General features: G+C 43.5%; 1 protein-coding gene across 4 annotated transcripts in view; it reads right to left on the bottom strand.

The window, feature by feature from the left end:
* Positions 1–27,715, bottom strand: part of ERG (ETS transcription factor ERG) — a 280,170-nt gene that overhangs the window by 165,714 nt on the left and 86,741 nt on the right. For all 4 annotated transcript variants that reach the window (XM_060098477.1, XM_060098476.1, XM_060098479.1 and 1 more), the window contains exon 3: positions 20,407–20,494. In XM_060098477.1, coding sequence (XP_059954460.1) covers positions 20,407–20,445 — 39 coding nt within the window. In that variant the 5' untranslated portion in view covers positions 20,446–20,494. The remainder of the gene's footprint in view (positions 1–20,406; positions 20,495–27,715) is intronic.

The following is a 27,715-nucleotide window of genomic DNA, read 5'->3' as shown; positions in this document are numbered from 1 at the left end:
CGGGGCTTTAACCAGCAAAAACAGCAGAGTGACAATTTACATGGAAAAGCTCTTCAAGGTGCAGATTAAATCCTAGCCACATGAGAAAAACAATATGTGTTGTGGACAATTTCCCTTGTTTCCTCAGAAGACTCTCAGAATGTTCTAAAGTATGTCTTTTGGGGTGACTGTTCCATAAAGATGCATGCCTACATACCATCTGCATATTGACCTGTCTTCTTTGCTCCTAAAGAGGCAGAATTAACTGAGACTGGGGAGATGTACAAGGTTTTCCTTGTGTGTCAAGAAGTGAATAAATTTTTTTAAAATTCTCTATGGCTTGGAATGGTTTGACATATGCTACTGGCAACTGGCATTTTATATTTAACTTTACCATGTTTTCTTTTTTCTTTTAACTGGAGCAGGACATTAAATTCCTGGTGGAACTTAAGAGTTTTGGTCTCAGACTTGCAGCAGGGGCCCTCATTATAAAGTGAGGGGACAAGACTACTGAGTTAGAACATGTTTAGAGTTGCCCTAAACCTGGTCTGGTAAACTCAGCCCATCACTGATTTCACGGGCACAGGAGGAGGAAGGAGATGACAGGAGAGGTGGGCAAGTAAGATGGGACCAGAGGGAACTGACCACACCCTGCTTCCACTCTGAAGTTTCTCACCCTGAAACAGGTCAGAACCAAGGAGGGCAACAAACCTTAAACTGAATAGGAGATTGAAGTTTGTTTAAGAATTAACTGGATTTCCCAGGACTTTCCTGGCGGTCCAATGATTCAGACTCTGTGCTTCCACTGCAGGGAGCACGGGCCCTGGTCGGGGAATTAAGATCCCACATGCCATGCAACGTGGCCAAAAAAAACCACAATTAACTGTATTTCTCAATACCTGAAAATAAAATTGTGTATTAACAATTGTAAGTGATTATAAAAACTCTGGATGCATCTGACGTATCATTTGAAAGAAGAGGATTTTTACCCTAAGCAGGTGGGAAGGAGCAGTGGTGAGAAAAGTAAGGTTTTATTTATTTATTTTGGCTGCGTTGGGTCTTCATTGCTGCGCGGGCTTTCTCTAGTTGCAGCGAGCGGGGGCTACTCTTCATTGCGGTGCATGGGCTTCTCATGGGGGTGGCTTCTCTTGTTGCGAAGCACGGGCTCTAGGTGCGTGGGCTTCAGTAGTTGTGGCTCGCGGGCTCAGTAGTTGTGGCTCGCGGGCTCTAGAGCACAGGCTCAGTAGTTGTGGCGCACGGGCTTAGCTGCTCCGCGGTATGTGGGATCTTCCCAGACCAGGGCTCGAACCCGTGTCCCCTGCATTGGCAGGTGGATTTTTAACCACTGCACCACCAGGGAAGTCTGAGAAAACTAAGGTTTTATGCACACTTTACTGAGTTCAGCTCATTCATAAAAATGGTATCACTCTCCAAATCCTCAAATGGTAAATAGTGAAGGCATGGAAATAGAAGATAAAGTGGTGTTTAATGTCGCTCCAACATTCCTGCAGCCTGGAATAGCCCTTTCTCAGGAGCTTTCTTTTCCATCATATATCAGTAAAGAAAGTGGCTTTAAGTATGCCAAAAGTAAGACGTAAAGAAACCCCCCGGATATACTTACCACACACAGAGGTGACAAAAGATACACTGCAAAATGAAAGGGAAAGTAAATGACTCCAATGAATAAACTAAAAACATTAAGGCACATTTAAAAGAAATGAAGCATGATGGCAGTATTTGTAAACAGCTTAACCATCAACACGGGGGAAGGTGAGAAATGTACAAGGTCCTTCATCAAGATGGAGGGAAGCATACAAAATAATACCAAAATTATTGACTAGATAATCAGAATGTAAAGAAAATATCAGACAGCCAAGAAAGAGAAGAGAGATCAAGATTCAGTCTCCTATGGGGACACAGAACAAACAGAAGTGCCACAGGGATGAAGGCTATCGATAGATGCCCCACAGTAAAGAGAAAGCTTTGCCCAGCATTGAAGCCACAGACCTTGCATGAAGAAGCCTAGAAGGAGCCTTGTGTGGAAACATCAGGAGTAGAACAAGGAAACCCATGTGAGTACCCTCCCCCAATTTTTTTTCTGGTCCAGAAATTCCCAAATCTGGTAGAAGCAAAAGGCTGGGGCAGGAGCATGGCAAAAACATGGGTAGAGCTGCCTCCTCGTGCCCACATGTGAGGGGAGACCTTTCCTTTTTCTTATTTGAAGTGTAGTTTATTTACAATATCATGTTAGTTTCAGGTGTACGGCAAAGTGATGCAGAGATATATATATTCTTTTTCAGATTCTTTTCCCTTATAGGTTATTACAAGATATTGAGTGTAGTTCCCTGTGCTCTACAGTAGGTCCTTGTGGTGATCTGTTTTATATACAGTAGTGTGTGTGTGTTAATCCAAACTCCTAATTTATTCCCCCCGCCTTTCCCCTTGGGAACCATAAGTTTGTTTTCTATGTCTGTGAGTCTATTTCTGTTTTGTAAATAAGTTCATTTGTATCTTTTTTTTTTTAGATTCCACATGTAATATCATATGGTATTTGTCTTTTTCTGTACGGCTTATTTCACTTAGTATGATAATCTCTAGGTCCATCCATGTTGTTGCAGATGGCACTATTTCAATCTTTTTTATGGCTGAGTAATATTCCATTTTGTGTGTATGTGTGTGTGTGTGTGTGTGTGTGTCTGTGTGTATATACCACATCTTTTTTATCCATTAGTCTACTGGTGGACACTTAGGTTGCTTCCATGTCTTGGCTATTGTAAATAGTGCTGCTTTGAACAGTGGGGTGCATGTATCTTTTCCAATTATAGTTTTCTCTGGATATGCCCAGGATCGGGATTGCTGGATCATATGGTAGTTCTATTTTCAGTCTTTTAAGGAACCTCCATACTGTTCTCCATAGTGGCTGCACCAATTTACATTCCCACCAACAGCAGGAGGGTTCCTTTTTCTCCACATGTGAGGGGACCTTTCTGCTTTCTAGCACCATACTTGGTAGGAAATAACTCCCTCTCCTTGAATCTCATTTCATTTCAAGCACTGAGGATCACAGGGGGGCAACCCAGGTCCAAGGTAGCATTAGAATAAAGCCCCAATTACTAGGCTTAACTGTTGGGGGGGCAAAAGGTTACGGAAGGACCAACATGATTCGGGTGTTTAGACTTGGGATCAGAGGAACCAATAAATGACTTAACCAAAAGCCCAAAGAGAAATTTAATGTCAACTCTGAATTGTAACTGAAGAGGCAAATAATACAACAAACAGAGTTAAAAAATTGTTTATCCAGAGGTCTAAACCCAAGAAACATCCAAACAATAGCATTAATAGTCAAAAAGGATTTTTTTTAAATCATCTATTTTTCTAAGCATTCCGCTTTTCCATCATGGTGGTACGGGATAAATGGTGGTACTGCCCAGCAGTGAAGTGCCCCGATCCAATCACTAAGGACAGGAGGCTAGCCATGTTGTGAAAATCACATTGATTTTGTGAACCAAGGGCACTTGCTATTCAGCAGAAGATAATCCTGCAAACGGTAAGTCTGCACCCCACAAAAAAGGAAAAAGGATGGAGTAACGATGTCACATAAATGATGCCCCCGCCGGGCTTTTCAAAGCAGGTGGCTACTTCCCGCTCTTGCTTCTGCAGATGCTTGGGGCAGCCCCAGAGGTGTGCCCCTCAGATCTCCCTTCAGGAAAGAACCCAGCATTCACCTGAACAGCCTCCAGCTGCTCGCACCCCCTCTGCCTCGTCTCAGACACCAGAGCCAATAACCGAACCCAGTGGGGTGCAAGAGCCTGGCCATTTCTGCCCATCACTGGACTGCACCAAAGGCAATGTCTGCTCCAGAGCTTCCCACTGGGCTGGTCAAACTGTCCAATCTGCATCTGGGCTGAGGCTGTTTCTGCCGAATCCTGCTTCATCCTCATTTTATCGTTCACAGGAGCCCCCTCCCCCTCAAATAAACTTCATGCGTTCCTAAATCTGTCCCAACATCTGCTTCCCAGGGAGCCCAACTAACACAACGCGTCTAAAACCAATACTAGTGGAAAGCGACTTTCCACACCCCAGTCCAAAGATCAACTTTCCGGAAATTAAAATTTCATGCTGTAAACTACTAAATATAGAATAGATAAACAACAGGGTTCTACTGTATAGCATAGGGAACGATATCCAATATCCTGGGGTAAACCATAATGGAAAAGAATATAAAAAAAGAATATATATCTGTGTGTATAACTGAGTCACTTTGCTGCACAGCAGAAATTAACACAACATTGTAAACCAACTTTAAAAAATTATATCATTTCATACCAAAAAAATATTTCATGCAATTCCCATTAACCATGTTATTTGGCCATTTCAAAGGGAATAAACAAGCATCACAATTCAATCGTCAGTGAGTAAACCGATGATTGAAATGTTGTTATTGTCATAAGGACACAAAATAATTAGGACTGCATGTAACATGCTTTTACATGTTCAGGTAAATCTAAATACTGTTATTTGATGCAAAAATAATAGCAGATACTTACTAAATCCTTCAAGTGATTTACATCATATCAATCAAAAGGTTTTCTAAGACACATATTTTAATACTGTAAAATGCATTTAAAAGAAAAAACCTGGGAGGGCATTATGCTAAGTGAAATAAATCAGATAGAGAAAGACAAATACTGTGTGATTTCATTGAAACATGGAATCTAAAAAAGCCCAAACTCATAGAAACTGAGAGTAGAATGGTGGCTGTCAGGGGGTCGGGGTGAGGGAAATGGGAAGATGCTGGTCAAGGGGTACAAACTTCCAGTTATAAGATGAGTAAATTCTGGGATCTAATGGACAGCATGACTAACAACACTGCACAGTATACTTGAAAGTTGCTAAGAGAGTAGATCTTAAATGTTCTCACCACCAAGGAAAAAAGAGAAAATTTTGTGAGGTAATGGAGACATTAACTAACCCTATTATAGCAATCACTTCACAACATGTACCTGTAGCAAATCCTCTCATTGTACAGCTTAAACTGACACAATGTTACATACCTATTGTATCTCAATAAAGCTGGGGAAAAAAACAAACAAATCAATACTGGCGTCATTTTTTTCTTATTCATAGCCACATTTCTTCACCAGGTATGTCTTATGTCACAGAAGGTTTTTTGTTTTGTTTTGTCTTGTTTTTTTGTTTTTTGGGTTTTTTTGCGGTACACGGGCCTCTCACTGTTGTGGCCTCTCCCATTGCAGAGCACAGGTTCCGGACGCGCAGGCTCAGCGGCCATGGCTCACGGGCCCAGCCGCTCCACGCCATGTGGGATCTTCCCAGACCGGGGCACGAACCCGTGTCCCCTGAATCGGCAGGTGGACTCTCAACCACTGCGCCACCAGGGAAGCCCTGGTTTTGTCTTGTTTTTATTGATTATCAATCCATTTTATTTCAACAGCCCTAAGAACAAAATCACTTTGGAAAAATGACCGTAAACTTGATAAACTAGTAGTATCAGAGCACTGCCCTACTTCTTTGTAAATTGGAGTTGATTTACAGTTGTGTGTTAGTTTCAAGTGTACAACAAAGTGACTCATAGATATTTTTTCAGATTCTTTTCCACCATAGGTTATTGTAAGATATTGAATATAGTTCCCTGTGCTATACAGTAAATCCTCGTTGTTCTTATTTTTTTAATTTCACTTTTGAGGAATAAAGTAAGGGGTTTTTTAAGTCCTTTTATTGCATATGTGTGAATTTTCCATTCCTAAAGGCTAAGGACTAAGAACAGCAGCACATTGTTTAAATTATTCAAAAGACGAAAATATCTTCTTTCTTTGGGTCTGTTTTTGTTCTTGATGGCTTTGTTCATTGCTAATATTGCCGATTTTATGTATAATTCTTCCAGGACAACCTCCCCTGATGGCCAAATAGGAAACTCACTCATCACCTCTCCTTTCACCTGCAGGCTCCTGATCCCTTCTGTAATGTGTACGGAAATAGGGAAATTTGCATAACTGATTTTTCAAATAATAATGGAAAGTAAGAATTTGAATTGTGGGCTTTTCAAACAACATAAGTCATCAAAATTTTGACTTATTTTTGACTGTTACTTTAGTCATACCCTTTTAATTTGTGATGATAAACTTAAAGACATTTTAAACTTGGGTTTTAAAACAAAGGATATGAGAATCACGTGGTTAGAGTTATATATTTCTGTCAGCTTCAAACTGAGTTGGAGCAATAATACCAGTATCATAAAATTTTATGGGGATAATTTGGAGGTCCATATAAATTGGTGTTATTGTTTATTTTTGGATACTGTTAATAGCAGCATATTAGCAGTTCATGTAGAATGCAAATGAACAGCACTTTTCAGAAAATCCACAAAGAATCACTAAAAAATTAATAGCCGTGCTTCGGTTCAATTTGTTTACTTTTTTAAAGCACATTCTCAAAAGTAACATGTAGTCTCAATTAAGCCAAACACAACCAGGATTTTCATTTAACCCTGGAATTTGATCTTTAAAATAAAAAAAAAAAAACTTTCTCCGCTATTTACAGTTCCTGCTTTGGGATAAATCCCAACATCTGGATACCAGAACCAGAGCAGCAAAATCTACGGAGACACATGTGCAGTTTTATGCTTGCAAACCCACTATTTTTTCGGATAAAACGACTAGGGAGGTGCTTCCCCCTCATTTCTTATACCACAGAAATCTTGAGGAGTGTTTTCCAAATGTACCCAGAGTAAAAAATCATGTTACATAACACAAGCCAGTATATGCACCTACGCATATATAACTTAAAAGGTTTTCCAAAAGAATACTTTTCCTTTCTATATGCAACACACCCTGATAGTTTCCATCCTATTCCATTCCATTCCACTTCCTTTTGTCAATAGTGGCTTTGACTCACTTCCACACATGGGTCTTGATCTGTGGTTTGAAAACCAGGGCTTCAGGGCCTTGCTGTAAAAATGCTGGTCCTTGGGCCAGCAGCACCAGCAGAGGCCTTGTTGGAAGTGCAGAATCTCAAGGCCCATCCATCCTAGTCTCCAGGTGACTCATGTGCACACTAAAGTTTGAGAAGCTTTGCTCTAGAACACAGAGCTGCAGAATGAGGATCTGTCATCTGAACTGAATTTAGACCAAGAATGTGCCTCGAAACAAGCTTTGTTCTAAGAAGCTCTGTCATTCCACTGACTTCAAGAGGCAACACATTTTCTGGCAGGCCACTTAGGTGCAAATGAAAATTTATTTTCAGTTTTATCAACTGCGTCCAATGGGGTTTCCATTGCCAGCACAGGGCTCCCAACCTGGGACTCCTGGGCTTCAGGGAGCTGGGGGGCACAGGTGCTGAATTGGCTGAAATAGATCTGTGAGCATATAAGAGTGAGTGTGTGTGTGTGTGTGTGTGTGTGTGCTTACCCTGAGGGGAAAATATATAGCATTCACCAAACTTTTAAAGAGTTCTAAGATTCAGAAAAGTTAAGATGAGCTATCAGGCTATGACAAGACTTACAGGAAACGTAAACACATATCACTAAGTGAAAAAAGCCAGTCTGCAAAGGCTATATACTGTATGATTGCAACTTTATGACATTCTGGAAACCACAAGACTATGGAAACTGTAAAAAGATCAGTGGTTGCCAGGGATGGGGTGGGGTTTGGAAGGGAGGGAAGGGATGAACAGGCAGAGCACAGAGGTTTTTACGGCAGTGAAAATACTCTGTATGAAACTACAGTGATAGAAACATGTCATTATATGTGGGTCCAAGGCCACAGAATATACAGCACCAAGAGTGAACCCTAATGTAAACTTTAGAGTCTGGGTGACGATGACATGTCAGCGCAGGTGCATCAGCTGTTCACAAATGTACCACATTAGTGGGGCATGTTGACAGTGGGATGGGCTGTGGCTGTGTGGGAAGAGAGGGTACTTTGCTCAATTCTGCTGTGAACCTAAACCGTTCTTAAAAAAACTCATAAAGTTACATATATACAACTATGCAAATAAAAGTTAAGACACACTGCCCTTGAGAACACATTGTCTCTTCTGCAAATGGGCTGTGTGGTTACAACCATACCCGCAAAGGAGGAGAGAGAAGGGTAAAGAGTAGGTGAGCACTGAACTGGGCCATCGGTCCCACAACAGAACGAAGTCCCTGGATCACTCTTGCTCCCCTGTGACCACTGCTTATTCAGTTCCAACAACACCTCTGTGTTAAGGATCTACCAGGCACAGGGTACCATGAAAGACACTAAGGTGATTATAGGATCACGTTAAGTAATGTACAATCTACACGCAAAGAAAACAGGCACAAAAATAATCAATATATGGTGAATACCCGCTCCTCTCTCCAAATGTCAAGGAGCAAATGTCAAGATTTGGAGGATGAAAACAAAAGCAAGAGGCCAGAACAGCCTGGAGGAAGAGGTTCAGAGCCCTGGCACGTGGGCACTCGGAGGATAGAAACACTTCAGCAGGGGCACCAGGCGTTTCCAACCGTGATCTCTTCTGGTTGGTCGGCCCCATTCCGACTGGTGTGCCCGTGCCAGCTGTTAAATATTATATTTTGATTATCCTGCCCTCCAGGGGAAACTAGCAGGAAAAAAGCTGCTGCAAAGTTAGGCTGGGTTCCTTGTGCACAGAACACAGAACTCAAGACCCTGGGTTTGATGCTGGCAGCAATTCTGCGTATCCTCTGTGAACCCTGAACGACTTTCTTGGTGGTTTTTAAAATAATATACATTTTCTTTTATTTCTATTGAAGACACCATATAGAAAACTGGGAAATACACAAGAGTAAAGGCAAGAAAAACAGATAGGCACTTTTTTAGGTTGCAAAGCCAAGGGAAAGATAGCAAAGAAGAACATCAAGAGGTGTAAGCAGGGCTTCCCTGGTGGCGCAGTGGTTGAGAGTCTGCCTGCCGATGCAGGGGACATGGGTTCGAGCCCCGGTCCGGGAAGATCCCACATGCTGCGGAACGGCTGGGCCCGTGAGCCATGGCCACTGAGCCTGTGCGTCCAGAGCCTGTGCTCCGCAACGGGAGAGGCCACAACAGCGAGAGGCCCGCATTCCGAAAAAAAAAAAAAAAAAAAGAGGTGTAAGCAAATAAAAATATTTATCTCATGGAGGTAAAAATTAAAAGGCAGAATAAACATCAAAACCAATCTGTATGACAAATATGACATAGCTCGAGGTAGATATCATTAAAGTATAATGTATACAAGCTGTTGTATACAAGAACTAAACCTCTTAAATTCTTGAAAAGAGTCACCTGCATGAGCTGTCCGCACTTATTCATTCTCCCTTTTGGGTTTGAATTCAGTCCAATGTGGCTTTTGTCCACTCCAGGCAAATCCCTCTTCCTAAGGCCACCAACCAATTCCACGTTGCCAAAGCTGATGGTCTTCCCCTCTACGGACCTGGAAATCTCTCTGTTCTTCTTCGACCCACTGGCTCTTCCTCTCGGCCTCTGATGGTTCCTCCTCCTCTTCCCAACCTCTGTGTGTTGCAGGGACTCAAAGCTCAACCCTAAGGCTCTTCTGTACCTTGGTCTCCAGGTGAGCTCGTTAGTCACCCAGCCTCAAATACAGGCTGATGACTCATAATGCAAATGACTCAACCAATGTACATTTTATTATACTTCAATGAAGCTGTTTACAAAATCAAAAACCTTCAATCAGATCATGTTGCCCATTCTACTTAAAACCCCCCAATGGTCCCCTGTCCCCCAAAATGCAGAATAAAATGTAAAAGTCCCTGTACTTGCATATCAGAACTTAACACATGGCCTCACCCTTACTCTACACCAGCCCCAATCTCCCTGCTGTTCCTTGGACACGCCAAGCAGGCTCCAGCCTAATGGCCTTTGCATGTGCTATCCCCTCTCTCTGGAACACAATTCCCCGATCTGATCACCACGTCCCTCAGGTCTCTCTCTGAATCTCACTTCCTTAATCTCCTGGGCGAAATGGCACCTCTCCCTCCATCACTCTCTTGATGACTTCTTGCTTACTTTACGTTTATTCTAAAGAACTATAACCAGCATTTTAAAATACACACACACACACACACACACACACACACGTTGTAATGCTGGTTGTAATGCTGTAATGCTGGTAATATACTATATATATTTGAGCTTCATCTGTCTTACCCCCTAGAATGTAAGCTTCATGCAAGCGGGGATCTTATCTGTTTGGTTCATGCTATACCCTCAGCAATGTTGAATGGTTTCATTGAAATGGGTCCAAAAAATTACAAAAAAGATATTATAACTTGCTGATAAGCATATGAGGAGATGACCACTTGCAAAAGTTTCCAAATGGGGCCTCCCTGGTGACGCAGTGGTTGAGAGTCCGCCTGCTGATGCAGGGGACACGGGTTCATGCCCCGGTCCGGGAGAATCCCACATGCTGCGGAGCGGCTGGGCCCGTGAGCCATGGCCGCTGAGCCTGCGCATCCAGAGCCTGTGCTCCACAACGGGAGAGGCCACAACAGTGAGAAGCCCACGTACCGCAAAAAAAAAAAAAAAAAAAAAAAAAAAGTTTCCAAATGAAATAACTTTGATAAAACTCCACTCATCAAATCAGCAAAGGTTAAACATCACAATAGACTGTGATCAAATGGCATTTCCAGATACTCCTTGGAGAAGGAAGAAGGGCACAAGTGGGTGGGGAGACATTGTTATCAAAAGCCTGAAAAAAGTTCCTACTCCCGGAATGAATCACCTTTCTGATCAGAGAGGTGCTGAAGGAAGCCGTCTTGTAGGAAGATTAACCTGGCAGCATAAGAGAACAAGCACATAAGGAAGTCTGGGTGGAAAAAAGCAGCAGGCGGAAGAAGAGTCAGAGACAAGAGATAAAGCAGACCTGCTATGAGAAGGTACTACGAGTGAGACACAAAGTGAAAAGTGAAAGAGAGAAAAGTGTTAAAGATATGCCCTAAATTTTAAGCCTGGTAACTGGGAGAAGTGGCCGTGATGAAAAAAGGAAAAGGGGGATTAACAAAAAATTTAAATGATGACAATTACGATGATGATGATAGCTAACCACTATTCACTAGACACTGTTCCAAGACCTTCACATGAATCACCTCATCTGATCTCCCTACAACCCTAGGAGGTAGACAGCACTCTCATTTTAGTGATGAGAGAACTGAGGCTCAGAGGGGCTCAGTGACTTGCCCAAGGTCAAATAACAAATGTCACGCTGGGGACTTTAAAGCAGGAAGTCGAGCTCTACAACCTGTCTGCTCACCCATTACTCTGGAGCTGCCTTGTCCCAAAGGGAAGTGGTTCACCAGAAATGACATGATATCATAATGAATGAACCTGGCCTTGGAGGAGGCTGGACTCTCTGTGACCTGGACAAACAAGCTAAGCTCTGCATTCAATGCACCAGAGTATATGAAGATGCTCCAGAGACTCGAAGCATCACACAACGTAAGTATGGCTCCTCTGATTGCTTGCTGAGTTGAAGGTACTAGTACCCATATCCAGGTGATGTGTCCAGCCTGCACCTAGAAATGTGAGGCTGGAGCTCGGGAGAGAAACCAGAGCCAGAGATAACAGAGTCCCCTGTACGAAGGTGACAACTGAAGCCATGAGAGTTTGAGGTCAGAAGGTAAAGTAAGTACAAGAAGAAAAGCAGAAGGTGGAATTAAACCATGGAGAATCTGTAAGTTAAGTCCTGTCCCCACTCAGGCAGAGCGTTAGGTGCGCCCACTGGAAAACACACATGTCGCATCCTGGACTCACTGTCCCCACTGAGCTCACCTCCAGCTCACGCCCCCTCCTCCATATCAGCAGTCCCAACATCAGTCTTGCAACAAGGATAACGATGCTCAAACCCCAAATGCACCAAAAGAGCCACACAGGCAACATCGACGTCAGCCACAGAGGCTGACGACTCCAAAACACTCAATTGCTGGGGGCTGACCTGAAACATTCTTGATCCAAATTCTTGATTAGTTAATTTCCCATAAGGCACAAGAAGGAGGAAGGACACTTCTCTCCTGGACTCTCATTACACCCAATCACAGAGCCCAGGAAACCTGCTGGTATTCTGAAACCCGAGTCCAAATAATGTTCTCTAAACCCTTACACGTGTGACTCAGATATTCAGAGCGGTGGTGCAGAACAATGCAACCGCCAGTGTAGACAGAAAAGAAAATCAGTTGCTTTGATAAATATTTACCATAAGGCTAGGTTAATAATTAATAATTATTCATTATCTAAGCAAGGTCGACAGAAACACCTTAGGTGCTTGTTAAAATGAAGATCACTGAGCCCAATCCAAATTTACTGGAGAAGCGGCTCTGGCAGACAGCCCAGGAATCTGCATTTTGATTAGAATTCCAGGATACCTTTTGAGAACCACTTCTGGAGGAAAACTGCCCCAGAGGGGCTCTAAGCCAAGCACGGACAACTTCTAACCATTCTCCCGGGAAGTGATCTGAACCTCTTCTGACCCCTGTTTACACCTCTCGGTAAGGCGGGTGCTGTCCCTGAATGTCAGCGTCACTGAATCTTAATGAGGCATTGCTAGTTTGGGAAGGAGCACGCCATTAAGGCCCCCTGCACCCACCCTGAGCACAGCCTCCAGCAGGTGACCAGGCTCAGCCCCGAGGGGCGCAGGAAGCCAGCGGGGAGACAGAAAGTACAGCCCTGCTCCAGCAAACCTCACCTAGGATACGTGCAGGTGAGACGCTTGGATGTTAGAAGTCTCCACAGTTGTGCCACATGGAATGTCCTGAAATTTTTTTAAAATATTACCTTCTGGTTATAAAAAGTAATACGCATTCATTGTGGGCATTTTCGCAGATTTGCTCTTCTGTGTTTCATTAAGTGCCACCATCTCGCAGAAAAATGAAAGCGCAAAAAATGAACTGGCAGCTATAAACAGCCAGTCACCAGGCTTATTGGGATGTGCTAACCCCACTGGCATCTGATGAAAGCTGATTTACTGAGGAAAAAATGGGCAGCGTATCAAAGGCTTACATCATCTTCACAGTACACAGATTTGGGGAGGAAAACTCTGCCTGTGCTGAGTATATCATCGAAAGGATAAGCTGTCCACCTTCCCGGGAAGCAAAGTCACTATAAATCAGATTTGCAAAGATGTGCAAAATGCTTACAATTCAATGGGTCCTTTGTCAGTCACATAGGAGCTAGGTAGTCAGATCCAGTCTTCTCCAGGGCGATGGGATAAGTCACCACCAGCCACAGAAGCCACCTAATGGCTTACTCGGGATGCAGATCAGGGCACTTTTTGGATCTGCCTCGTGTTATTTTAAAAGCATTCTGCGCATCTTCTGGGTTCTCAGGCCTCCCAGTGACCTTGTGCTTAATACTGGCTACTTATTAAATCTTTTTCAGACCCTTCCTTCTATGAAATGCAAACAGGGTTTAAGTTTAGCATCTTTTATAGTCAGAAATATTTAGCATTACTTCCAGAGAGTCAGCCACAGAATCATGTGGGAAAGAAGTCAGTTCAGCAGTTGGCTTCTTGGCAAGTACTGACCCTATTATCTTTCCAGTTCTTTCCAGAATATTCCCTCTTCTTCCTTCTCTCCTTCTACTGCTATTATGTAAGAGCATGCTAATATATAATATTATATATTAATAACATAAATTTATATTATACAACTGCTTTAGTTTTAGTAATATAATAATATATTGCTATATCATTAACAATAATATTAATAATATATTAATATATAACATGTTAATAATATATTAATTATATATAAATATGTAAAATGTTAATATTATCAGTAATAGATAAACAATATAAGAATATATTATATAATTACTATAACATAAAATACAATATATAATATATTGCATCATATATTAATACATTATATAATGAATATGATATTAATGACATTATAATATATTAATAATAATAGGTAATGTTATAATAAGTGTTAATGGGAGCTGGGCACTGCTCTGAGTGCTTTAAAAGCATTAACTAATTTAATCCTCATGATTCTAGGAGGTAGGTACACTATATACCCCCATTTTACAGCTGAGGAAACTGAGGCAACTGATAAGAAGTGGCACCAAGCTTCAAACCTAGACCATCTGGCCCCAACCCTAAAAATGGGCAAAAAAATATAAAAGTTAAAGGGGAAAGGAACAGGAAGGCAAAAAAAAATCATTAGAAACAAAAATCCTGAGTCAGCCGATTTTTCAGTCCTTTTCCACAAGTGGAAGGAATCAACTAGAAACCAGAACAGAGAAACTGTTTACCCTGTGGTCAACTGTGACTGATCCTCACACGAAACCCTGGGGAACAGGAGCTGGAGATGAGCTAGCCATGGACACCAGAAGTGAGCCCGGCATCCTCCTCAGGACGACAGAGGGTCAACAGGGCAGTGACAAACTCCAGGCATTTCTAGACACAGAGGCATGTGAGCTGCACCTGGGAGCCATCAGGCCCGTGAAGTGCACTCCAAATCGCGTGTGTGCTCTATCTGAAATACCCGGCAACGTGGGACCCCCCAGGAAGACCCTGGAGACACCAGGCTGTCTCCAGGCAGAAGCAGTTCTGGCCGAGCACAGGGCTAGGAGCAGGACGAGGTGGGATGGGTGAGGTATGTTCCAGAACATGTGTCTGGGAACATGTGTCCTGTGCCCCGGATGGCAGGTGCTGTGTCTTTATGATCTCTTATTCTCACACCCACACTTCCAACCTGTTTCGAGTACAGGGAAGGCTTTGATGTTTGCTGAATGAATGAACGAGTGAATCAGAGACAGATTCCTTGTTGCGAAAGGGTGCAGCGGAGCCACCCACAGAGCCACCCACAGAGCTACAGGCGGGTGGACTCACTCAACTCAGAAATGACCAACAGACTCACAAACAGAGAACAGACTGTGGTTGCCAAGGGGAGGGGCAGAGATGGATTGGGAGTTTGGGGTCAGCAGATGCAAACTAGTATATATAGGACGGATAAACAACAAGGTGCTACTGTAGAGCACAGAGAACTATATTCAATATCCTGTGATAAACCGTCATGGAAAAGAATATTTTTTAAAAATGTATATATATATATATATATATATATGTATGTATGTATGTATGTATAACTGAATCACTTTGCTGTACAACAGAAATTAACCCAACATTGTAAATCAACTATAGTCCAATAAAAAAAAATAACCAGAGCTGCCTGGAGAGCTTCGTGCTCAGCTTCCGTGTAGACACAGCCTCTCACTGCAGTCCCTGCACAGAGCTGGCTTCCACCCACCTCAGCAGCTAGACCAGCGCTGGACGAAGCGATCTCTAACACTGACGATCTGCCACAGTGCAGAATGGTTTACAGTTAGAAAGTGTCTTCCTGAATATCATGCCACCCTGAGCTGCCCACCTTGAGCTTCCCTTTCTCTTCTTTTAGTATCTTAAGTTCTTTACTGTAAATATCATTCTTACACAAAGATGATATGTGATACTTGTGCAAGTTAAAGAATAAGAAGCAAATGCTCTTGTATGCATCCTCAGCCCACAACAGGCAATACCAGGATCTCAGAAGCCCCCTGAGTCCCTCCCCAAAGTTCTCCCCTCCCCCACAAGGCAATTTCTATCCTGAATTATGTACATATTGTGCCGTTGTTCTTCTTTTTGCCACATACGTGTGTGTCTATGAACAACATATGTTTGGTAGTTTTGCCTTTTTTTATCTTTATACATGGAATCATACTGTGTATAAAGTATGATACTTTATTCTTAAATAAATACGGTATGATAAATACAGTATGATACTGTACTTATTCTGTGGCTTTTTTTCACTCAACCTTGAGAATCATGCACATTAATGCACAGACACAGGTAGACGCTTGTAGTTTTTCTTCACTGCTGTATAGTATTCCATTGGAGGACTAGACCACAAGTTATTTATCTGTTCTCCTGGCATTTGGGTTGTTCTAGTTTTTTGCTTATGCATGTTTCCTGGCACCTGTGTGCAACAGGGCATATACCCAGGGGTGGACCTGCTGGAGCATCATTAGCTTCAGAAGTTAACGCCAAACTGGTACCAAAGCACAACTGGTATTGTGCCAACTTACCACCAGTGTGGAGGAGAGAACCCTCTGCGTCGCATCCATGGTAGGAACTGACATTATCTGTATATTATTACTATTATTTCCCTTATCTCCTAACCACCTCTCAGAGCAACTAGCCAACATGCCCCATATATGCACTCATCTCCTCTGATGTGGTCATGATATGTTTTAGATACATATGTATACATGAAAAGTACGTGATGTCTTTTGGGAAGTGTACATGTTTTCCTATGTGTAAACAGTATTGTGCCACAGAGCACATCCTGTTTTAGATTTTTTTCATTCAAGTCAATATTTTTTAAGACATACCCATGTCGCTCTGTGTATATCAGACACGACAATATTCTGTCTTCGAGATGGATATGTTATCCTCATTTTACAGACCACAGGAGCTCTCAGCAGGGTCTTGGTGCATTACCCGTAATAATAGCTCACTGAATCCTCACATTAACCCCCAAAGTAGGTGCTTCCACTTCAGACAAGAGGAAACCAACGCACAGAGAGATTAAGGAACTTGTACAGCATCACCGAGTTAGTAAACAACAGGGCAGGATTTGAATTGAGTCCTAGGACACTGGGACCCTCTCTCTTATCCATGACATGAACCTAGCTAAGAACATGCAGCTCAGAGAGTTCTGGGAACCAGCACCTCTGGGTCACAAAGCCAGTGATCCATGGAGTAGAACTAAAATTCAGACCCTTCCCCTCTCAGTCCCATCCTCCTTTGGCCAGTTCCAAAATGTCTAGTAATCCAAGTGGGTAGCTGATGAATGGCAAAGGGAACAATTACAAACTGTACCAATCAGATGTTTCTTTAAAGCTGGAAACTTGACTACTCTCTGCTCATCCTCTTCGTCTCTAATGTTCGTAAATGAAAATACTAAAATGGAGCTCTTATGAGGAATGAGAATTCATGACCAAAATCTTTGTCAAATCCTAGTAAAATGGATTTCCTAGTCTTTTTTCCCTGCTTGGGATGTAACAGAGAAGAACAAACCTGACTCCCTATTAGATCCATTCCTTCAGCTCTAACCCTTGTGCTCTGTTGCCTGTGCTTAGTCATGCTGGCTCTGCACCTGTTGTAAAAGAATGTTACCTATAGCCTGAACTATACAGGAGAGCCCATTCTCAAGGCTCTGACTTTTAAAGGTGTAACACTTTTCCAATCATATAGAGATAAAAAGTTGCAAAGCAGAAAATAACAATTGTCTTGTTGGAGGTTTACAGGACAACTGTGACCAGACCCACATGGACAGCTGCCAGAACAAATGATTCTGACACCAAGAAGTCTGCCACAACCAGCCACACCCCCTCCCCTTTTAGTATAAAAGAAGCCTGAATTCTAACTCGGGTAAGGTGCTTCTTTGGGACACTAGTCCACCATCTTTAAAGTCGCTATTCCTTCCCCCCAACGACCTGTCTCTTGATTTACTGGCCTGTCATGTGGCAAGCAGTTCAAACTTGGACTCAGTAACAGGGATGAGTCTGGGTCTATCTTTGGCAGTGAAATGTGCTACCCCTTAGCAGAGCAGAGGCATGGTCACGTGGCCTAACCAGCTCAGAGCATACTGGTGTGACACTCACCATAATTTCTATTATAAGACAGTGCTTGGAAGGGCCGGCAAAGAAAGACAAATCAAAATGTGCTTAACAACTTAATATTTTCATCCATAAAGAATAAGCTGAAATACGTTTAAAGTTCTGTTCATTTTCTTTGTAAATCAACTGCCACAATTGTTACATTATTTAAATCAAGAATAGCTAATATTTCACATTTACCATCCTTCCTCTTTAAAAACTATTTCCAGCTCCTTAAATATATGAAAGGGTAAAAGTCATTTGCTCTGGCAGAAAAGAACTATAGGAAATTTTGCGGACTACACTTCCTAAATAAAAAGGAACATTTCTTGCCTCCAGATCAGCCTATGGAGGGATACGAAGGCCACATAAAGCCTTTATGGCTGTCTCCTTGCACACCTGCCAGGTGAAGTCAATTCTGTGGAGAATTCAAGTCCTTTTCAGATGAGAAAAACATTTCTGTAGCAGTGAGCCAAAGACAAAACCTTCCACTACCTACATTAACATAGCAAGTGGAACCTGTCATGTGTCATTTACAAGAACTTCCTCTCCGAGAAATAAGAGCTGCATTCCTCAGCCCACAACCAGAAACTTCTCAGCATAGAAAATTTTACTGAATAAATTCCCCAAAGCGGGTATTTTAAGGGAACAGTGGAAGGCAACCTATTTTCCTGACTGTTGTCAAGGACACCAATTTCATATACAAAAAAAAAAGGACGTCCAAGAATAATTATTCAAATTCCAATAGGTGGAATTTGATAGAATTTACCAAGGAAACAAATGTCTTTAATGCAATTCTCTCTGCCTCAAAGCCCACATCAGCTATTAGTATATGCAGCTCTAAATTACCAAATCATCTTCAAAAGACACAGAAGCAATTTTAGTTGAAATTTGTTTTTAAGAAACTCTCAGGGTTCCATTTCTTAAAATTATCTGTCAGTTATATTTACATTAACCAATGTAAGGATAATAAGATAAATCAGAGCTAAAAACATAGCTCATTCCTGAGATCAAATACAGAACGTTTCTACTAAACACTTTTTCAGAGATCATGTTTCTCAGATGTGTCTGTTTGCATTTGATGAATTAACTTTTAAAAATCTGCAATAATTTCTTGCTGAATTCATCTTTTCCTTCTGGTTGGTTACAAATAAAATGCCAGTCAAAGTGGATTTCAGTTGTTGTCGCTCGTACTCTGAACTATGGAAGATATTTCTTATATCAACTTCTTTCCCTGAGAGCTTTTCTTTGCATCCTGCAGCTTCATGGCCAACAGAGACTAAAAGAAAAAAGTCCCCTCCCCCCATCAGTGTGTAGCACAAACACACTCACCAAACGCATTCCAGATATTTCTAAAGAAACCTTATCACATCCACAAGAGTTTTCCCACTTGCATTTCTGTAGACATAATGGCCATGCCCCAATCAACTATCACACAGAAATCAAATGGTAGTGTCAACCCAGAGGATCTGCTCCTGTCCGTCCCTGGATGAAATTCGGAATGCTCCACACCCCTGGGATTCCCCATATCTCTGACACTTGCAGTAACACCCCCAGAGCTCAGAAAATGCATTTAGACTCTTATTATTTCTAATTCCACTTTCAAAGAAATTAAACATGTATGAATGTGAGCTGTACATGGTACATATCACTTTCGCAAATATACTGCTTTTAAAATGCATGTGTGTATGTAAATGTGTGTGTGCACGTGTCATTTTGGAGGGCGTTTTATATTTTAGTCCAAAGAAAAAAAAGATGAATTTTTCAATACCATAAACTTTCCTCTCCTTTATAAGCCACTTTCCATTTTCAATAAATGTTTTAGGTAAAGAGTAAAAATTAGTAAAACCGATGAGGCCATTTGGGGAGATGAATTTATATGGGGGAAGCCAAGAACTGGCAAGGTAGTGAGTGAGTTGGGCCACTGTAGACAGCTGAACCAGTCAACACAGGTGTAGACAGCCTATCTGGATCATGTAGCTCAAGCCCCAACTTTTTCTGTAACTTTTATTTGGGTCAAGTATATATGAAAACCATCACTTCATTTCTCCCGGTGGCTATAACCATGTGTATGCAGAGTATTGAAAGGAATGGGCCGGCTTCCTCTCAGGGACTTGCCTTGGCTGGAGTCTCACTTCCCTGTTGTTCTCTCACCTCCAGAGCTCCAGGAAGAGCTGCCAGGGAGCAGGCAGGGCAGGTGTGGGGTGACAAGCTGCTGAAGTGTCAGCACGCCCAGATTAAACGACACGGCTGAGCATTGGAAACCCTCTTGTCTCTCCCTAGGTAACCCAAGGAAGTGTAAAGGAGACAAACTTAGAACAGAAGTTAGAGAATTTGGACGTGGTTTTCAATGTTAACTCAGGTGTCAGCAATCTTTTTTATGCAAAGAACCAGAGAGTAAATATCGTCGGCTTTGCCACCCTATGTTCTTTGCTGGAAGGACTCAATTCTGCCATGACAGTGTGAAAGCAGCCCTAGACAGCATGGAAATGAGTGTGTGGCTGCAGCCCAGGAAAACTCTCCTTCTGGACAATGAAGTCTAAATTTCCTATAATGTACATGCACTATGAAATATTCTTCTTTTAAATTTTTTTCAACCATTGAAAAACGTGAAAAGCATTTTCTTAGCTCACGGGATGAATAAAGACAGGTGGTGGACCGGGTTTGGCCCACGGCTGTGGTTGGCTGACCCTTACATTCGCCGACAGGTGAGCAGGCATCTGCAAAAGTCCAGCCAAGGAGGAAGCCAGGGCAGCTCCCTGGCCGAGCTGGAACCTACCTTGATATGAGCTGCCGGGTCTGGGACAGTCTGAATCATGTCCTTCAGGAGGCCAGCACGGTTACCATCTGTTCAGAACCTGAGGCATCTAGAAGACACAAAGGGGCAATACAAATAGTAGTAAACAACCAGGTTTCTTTGTTTGGTTTTCCATTAGAACTGAACACAACACACCAATGGTAAGATAATCCCAGCTCTGCACTGAACAAATTTTGCCTTTAGATATGCATAGTAAATGAAGTGACGAGAAAACCCGGTTCTCACCCGTTGGGAATATCACTTACTTTTAGTCCCCAAAACCCTAATATGACAAGTCCCCCAAAACCCAAGTCAAATTCAGTTCATGCACATCATTTTACACAGGCAGCATCTATGAGTGATCATTTAAAGGAAGAAATGAGACACCCCAAATGATATTTTCTATTATATTGAGAGAACTGGACTTTTGAACTTTCTACTGAAACTAATGCCATCTACACATCTGTAAGCCTCATAACTAAGCATTTAATAAAAAGCACAGATACTGGTCATCGAGTGCTTAAGTGGCAGCCCTGGGGCTAAGGGGTCCACAGGCATTTCTCATTTAACCCTGACCACCACTCTGAAAGCTCCCATTCCCAGCGTCTAGTCGGGGATGTGGACACCCAGGGAGGTTGCTGATTTGTCCATGATCACCTGACTCATAAGTGACAGAGCCAGGATTCAAGTCAGACTGGGCTGACTCCAGAGCCCATAAGAAACTTTGGTTTGACATAATTAACAGGTTTCACCCTGTGTTTTGAAGATACTTTAATTCATTTGAAATTTTAATTTAAACTTAAATGAATGAAAGATTAAGGTGCCCATACTTTAGGGAGAAATACTTCATCCAAAATCTTCCTTCTTCACATTCGGCACCAGTGCGTTCTGGTTCTTGTCTGTCTGCCCTTCCCCATCACAGATTCTCCACCCCTGCCCCATGCCCCCCCACCCAGGGCTGACCCCTACAGACTACCCTCAGCTGGGCTCCTTCACCTTCTGGCCCCCGTGAAGTTTGATCAACATGACACCACCTGGAGATCACAAGGCGGGAGGAGAGAAGTGTAGGGACATTTTGCCCCCAACCCTTCCCACCATCCACTCGAGGCTCCCTCCAGTCTTGGCCATGGTCTGGCCATAGCTAGATCCTATGGGGACCTCTCCCATCCTGGGGACCCTCCCCCAGGGCTCCAGGCTCCAGGAACCATTCCCCAACCCATCTTTGGTTCTCTGTAGATCTTAGCCATCAGTTGTTTTCTGGCACTGAAAATACCTCTTCTAATTTACATTTTTAGGGGCCATGACTTTTTTATTAACTATTATTTGTGTGTGTTTTCTTCTTGGTAAATCTGGCCTATGACTCTTAGCAGTAGTAAACCACAAAACAAAAATTCACATCTTCATTACAGGACTACAGACACAAAAGCTGACTTTCAAGTTGGCTACTGAACACATTACTCCAGGGATCTGCCAGGGCACTCACTGAGTCCCAAGTGCATCTGTATTCTGGGCTTTCCGACCCTCTCAAGCTGCAAACACATCCACCTCCAACATAGATGGGCTTCTCATGGGAAGTCTTCACCTCCGGGTCCGTGTGTGGGGTGGGTCTGTCCCCCACATGGCTCCACGGCGTCCTCCTAAGATCAGGGGAAGCTTGGCTGTCCAAGATGACAAACTTGGAACCTTAGACATTATTTTTTCCTAGAGCCAAATTTCTTGATCTTGGAAAGCAGGCAATGTCCCCCCTAAGTCTAAAGCAAGTCCTTTTGGGGGATAAGAGTTGCTAAAAATGCACAAGGAATGAAGCACTGTCTTGAAATTGAATTGGGCAGCTCTTGAAGGTAACCCACGCTCGTGGCGCACAAGGGAGAGGACAGAGGATGGCAGGCAGCCTGGACAAAGGTCTCTCGGAGCTGTGGCTCCTCTGGGAGCGGGGTGGGTGGGTAATTCCTTCCACTCCTCCAAGACGGCCTCCTCAGGGCAGCAGAAGTCACCCCAGGAAAAGACCACTCAGCTCCTCAGGTCACTCAGCCCAGAGAGGTCCATCCTGGAGGTTTCCTGACAAAAGCAAGTCCCCCAACTGCAGGATCCCACACTCAGGAACAACCGCTTTTTCTGAAGGTTTTAGCATCTCTCTAGGGTAACCCAACCCACACAGTCGCTCCCCCCTGCACCCACACGCGGCTGCTCATACCACAAGCTTGTCCCCTCCCCACCAAGCCCAGCTGAGTTAATAACTGCCTCTGATCCAAAGAACGCTGCAGAAGGGATGCTCTAGGGTCCCGAGCTCAGAGCTTCATAGAGCCAGAAGATTTCCCTTTCTGCTTCTGGGAACCCAGTCCCTGTGCCCCAGGGCAGCACGTGGCAGAGGCCTGAAGTGGGTGTCCAGCTGACACCTGCACCATGTGCCAGGCCCACGAGGGAGTCATCTTGGACATTCCAGAATGGTGGTTTCTCAGATGACTGCAGCCCCTGCCGACACCAAGAAAGGAGAACTACTGTCCAGCTGAGTCCAGTCAACCCATAGGATTATGAGAAATAGCAAGTGGGTTCTTGTTTGAAGCTACTCATTTTGGGGCTAGTTGATTACACACATAGATAATCGAAATACCCTTCATGTGTTGTAGATACACAGAGAAGGTAGACTAAATTGCTTACATTTTCCTGTCACACTATGGTAGATTAAATGATGGTTCCAATTCTCCACTCCTCCCTGGGTCCATGTCTTTTGCCATGTGACTATGGTTCCTCTCACTAAGTAGGGTCCGCTTCCCCAAGCCTTGTTTTTGGGCTGCCCGTGGGACTTGCTTCATTCAACAGAACACAGCAAGACAGCCCAAGTCTCAAGAGGCATCAAGTGTTTGCACTTGTAACTTTCCAGCTCCATGGGAACACACCCAGGCTGGTGTGCTGGGGATGAGAGGCATGTGGATGAAGCCCAGTCATCCAACCTCTCCAGCCAAGACCACTCTAGATCATCCATCTGAAAGACTACCAATCCCCAGGCTTGTGAGGGAAACTACAGAACCAAAACTGCCCAGCCAAGGCCAACATGGCCGACCCATAGGCTCATGAGCTGAACAAATGCTACTTGTTTTAAACCGCTGAGATTGGAGGTATATTGTTACACAGCATTTTTTCTTCTTTTTTTGTTTTTTTGTTACACAGCGTTTTTGTGACAGTCAATTACTAATATACACAATGCATTCTTAATAACCAGGTTACCAAGATGCCCCTTAAAACTTTCCTAGCTAGAGACATAAAAGGAGACTCCAACAGAAATTTCAAAGGAAATTCATCCCAACCCACAAACAAACCATTTCCATCCATCTAAGAGACATGATCTCAAACCCTTATCCCACCCTCCAAATGAGTTTGGAGACTGAAGAGTAACTGAGAAACTCCAACCAGAAGACTCTGGGATTCTCAGAGCCCTTCTCAGGAACAGCTGAATTCTCACTTAACATCATGGGACCCTGTCAGCCTGCTGGAGATTCCAAATATAATGAGACGGAATCAACATTCTGGATATCCAAGACCATAGAAACATCTCAGAAGTTACAAAGGCCATTCAATCTGTAACCAAGCAAGACATAAACCTAATAACAACTGTTTATGTCTCATGTCTTGTATGGGGAAGTTTTGGGCACTTTCAACGCATAAAGATGAAACTGTGGGGAAGGGGATATACAGATTCCAGATGCAGCACTGTTGCGCCCCTCCAGGGACAGAGATGGGGAAACAATTCACACAGATACCCAGAGGTCAGTCCTGAGAGCGGACGGCCAGTGGCAATGCCAGATAAGGGACGTGGATAATACCTAGGGGAGGGAAAGAGCTGAGTGATATGGAGAATCAAGGAGATGCCACCAAGAAGCCTTGGAGAACACGAGGCATGTACGTTGGCAGGAAGGCAGGGAAGCAGGGAACAAAAATTCCTCCCAGCTCCTCTACCTTAGGGAGCCAGAGTCCATGACCCTAATCCCCACCACCATCAGGATCATCATCGACTCAAGGGATTTACTAACCGGTCAGTGTGAATGGTGCTGTCATCCTCCAAACCAGATCAGCCAAGAAGCAAAGTCCCTAAAGCCCAGAAGGATGAAAGTTCTACCACCTTTCCCATGCCTCTTCCCTCCACAAATACCCTTGACTGTTTCTGCAGTCATTTGGTGTCTGTTCTTTTTGCCATTTGAGGGGTTTTTATGGATGTTTTTAAGAGCACTTCTAATTTACGTTTGTGTTTCTAATGAGCATTTCTCAAAACTTTAGTCATTGATGAATGACGTGATGCTTTTATATCGCTGTGGGAGCCTTCTATTTTCTATTTTACTTGCCCTTGAAGCCTTGCAAAACCCGAATCCATGTTATCTAAAAACCCTTTCTTTACTACCTATTTCTTGCAATAAATTCCTTTGGTAATGTATATGTTTATGACTTTGGATTTCACAATCCGGTATTATTTTATTACTGGGTATCTTGAAAAATGAAACGCTCCTTTCTTCGTTCTTGTTTTGCAAATGCCAGTGGCTTACTACACAGAAACACATATTTGATTTGGGTTGCTTTAGCTATAATTGCATCAAGTGTGGACTGGCACACAGGGCCAAAGGGAAAATAAGCATTTTGTAATTAGGGAGGCAATACTGTAAAAATGGTTAAGAGAAGACCTGAATATCTGCAGGGCTGGGGCAAGAATAGAAATGGGTGCTCCCTACCCCTCTTCTCTTCCCAAGCCAGTTCTGGCCTATTTGCAAGGTCCCCACACAGTCATCAGGACACTCCAGTCCACACGGCCATGCTGGCCATCCTTCAGGCCTAGGGAAGCACACACAGGACCTGCCCAAGGAGATGGACTGCAGGAAAGAGGCCTGTGTAGGCCCGAAAGATGCTCAGGCCAGTTTGGGCAGGAGCTCTGGGTTCCCAGGCCCCTCAAGGGCAGTGTGGAGTGGGAGATGGGCAAGAGAAGGTCCTAGAAGGCATGCGGGCAGGGCTCTCATGGAGGGTAGTGCATCCAAGCAGAGGTACAGAGTCAGATGGAAGATGGAAGCCAGATTCGGTTTCCCTCCTCAGAAACCTAGAATAGGTCACTCTATTCTCTATGGTCTTTCGTTACACATCTGTAAAATGGGGATCATATTACCGTGGCAGAATAAAAAACACACTTGGCCTTTGTTGCCAGTTCCTGGCACAGAGCTCTTAAATTTCCTAAGTGCTAAGGGTGACAGGACCATGTTTTGCCCCAATGAAGTGACTCTTGGCAAACCCCTAGAAAGCTTCAGGATGGTCTCAGAACCACCAAGCCTGGATGAGAGGCCTGGCACTTTCAGCACACACACCCCCCACTTCCTTTGGAGAGAGAGGAAGAGCTGGAGATTGAATTCATAATTGATCTTGCCTATGTGATGAAATGTTCATAAAAACCCATAAACGGCAGGATTTGGAGAGTTTCCAAGTTGGTGAGTACATCCATGTGCTAAGAGGGTGGTGCCCCCCGACTCCTCAGAGAGAGACACTCTTGTGCTTGGGACCCTTCTGGACCTCGACCTACAAACCTCCATCCATCTGTTCATTTGTATCCTTTATAATAATCTGTAACAGTAAGTACAGCATTGTCCTGAGTTCTGTGACTCCTTCTAGCAAATTACTGAATCCTGGAGGGGGGGATTGTGGGAACCCCCAACTCTGAAGCCAAGGTGGACAGAAGGGGGGGGGTAACCTGAGGACCTGACACTTTCTGCTGGCCTCTGAAGTGGGCAGCAGTCTTGTGGCACTGAGCCTCTAGCCTGTGGTGTCTGGTGCTAATTCCAGGTACTCTCAGAATGGAATCAAACTGTAGGATACTCAGTTGGTACTGGAGAGTTGGAAGATGGGTTGATGGTATTGGAAAAGACACCACCTATTTGATGTCAGGAGGGAAAATCCCCTCCATTACCACCTCCAAATTGATGTTCAGCCATTCACACAGGTGTGACACAAGATCTGGCCAGCCTCCATGGCAGCTGGTTAGTCCCTGAGTAGAACCACTGTTTGGCTAATCTTCCCTGCCAACTCCATAAGGCCTTTATGAGGATTAGACTGAATCATGCCTCCAAAACCTCTCACAGTGCTATGTACAGAGTAAGCACTTAATAAGGGATAATCATTTGCGGGAAGAAAGCAAACATTCTGATATTGTATAAAATCTTGCACCTTTGAGGAAAACAATTCTCAAGAAATAAATGGCCAGTTTTTCATAAGGGCCCTTTGTCCGTAATGTTAAAACTGAATTTTTAATTTTAAGCTAACGAGTCATTAAGTGAAGACATTTTAGACAAAATGGCCCTGAGCAAACTCATCGTAATGGATCCATTCATTGAATGAGCTGATCACGAGACACACTCGTTCTAGATGAGTGGGTATTAGGCATGTCAGTCCCTTACCAGCGAAACCTACCCTAAGAACTGCACAGGCTGAGTCTCCTCTGGGCAGTGGTCTCCTAAATGGAGTGGGAGAAGGGGGAGGCCAGTGAGATGCCCACCTGGGCCCCACGATTTAACAGGTGTCCCACCCCCACCCTCAGGCTCCTGCAGGTGCTCAGCCGGCACCTGAGAGGGAGCATCTCCTTCAACTTTGTGTCTCACTCAGCGTACCCTGGCCCCAGCCCTGGTGCCTGCACTCCCCGAGGTAAGCAAGAGAGACCAAGGGGAGGTGGAAGAATGAGAGACCTAACGTACCTCCATATTTGTCTAAAAATAAGAAACTGAACTCCTTCAGTAGGATATGGCTTATCTTTTCAAATGAATACAAATAACTACTGCAGAGGGTTGAACTGTTTCCATCATGCAACCCTTCATGTGTTGGAGCCCAAACGCCCAGTAGCCCAGAACGTGACCTTATTAGGAGACAGGGTCTTTCTAGAGGTAATGAAGTTAAAATGGGGTTATTAGGGTGGGCCCTAACCCAATATGACTGGTGTCCTTATTTTTTTTTTAAAAAAAGGGAATTTTGAAACAGAGACCTGTGTAAAGGGAAGACAATGTGAAAACACAGGGAGAATACAACCATCTACAAGCCAAGGAGAGGGGCCTAGGAAGATGGTCCCTCACAGCCCTTGGAAGGAACCAATTCTGCCTTCACCTTGATCTCAGACTTGCAGTCTCCGGAGCTGGGAGAGAAGAAATGTCTGTTGTCTAAGCTCCCCCAGTCTGTGGTACTTTGTTACAGCAGCCCCGCAAACTAACAGACTTTTATTTTCAATATTTTAACTGATGAAGAATACAGGCCCTGATGGGGGCATGGCCTCAAGAAC

The sequence above is a fragment of the Mesoplodon densirostris genome, chromosome 5, assembly GCF_025265405.1.
Source record: "Mesoplodon densirostris isolate mMesDen1 chromosome 5, mMesDen1 primary haplotype, whole genome shotgun sequence".
NCBI classification, from domain to species: domain Eukaryota; kingdom Metazoa; phylum Chordata; class Mammalia; order Artiodactyla; family Ziphiidae; genus Mesoplodon; species Mesoplodon densirostris.
The sequence above is the reverse complement of the archived record's forward strand: the minus strand, read 5'-3'. Positions and strand labels throughout refer to the sequence as shown.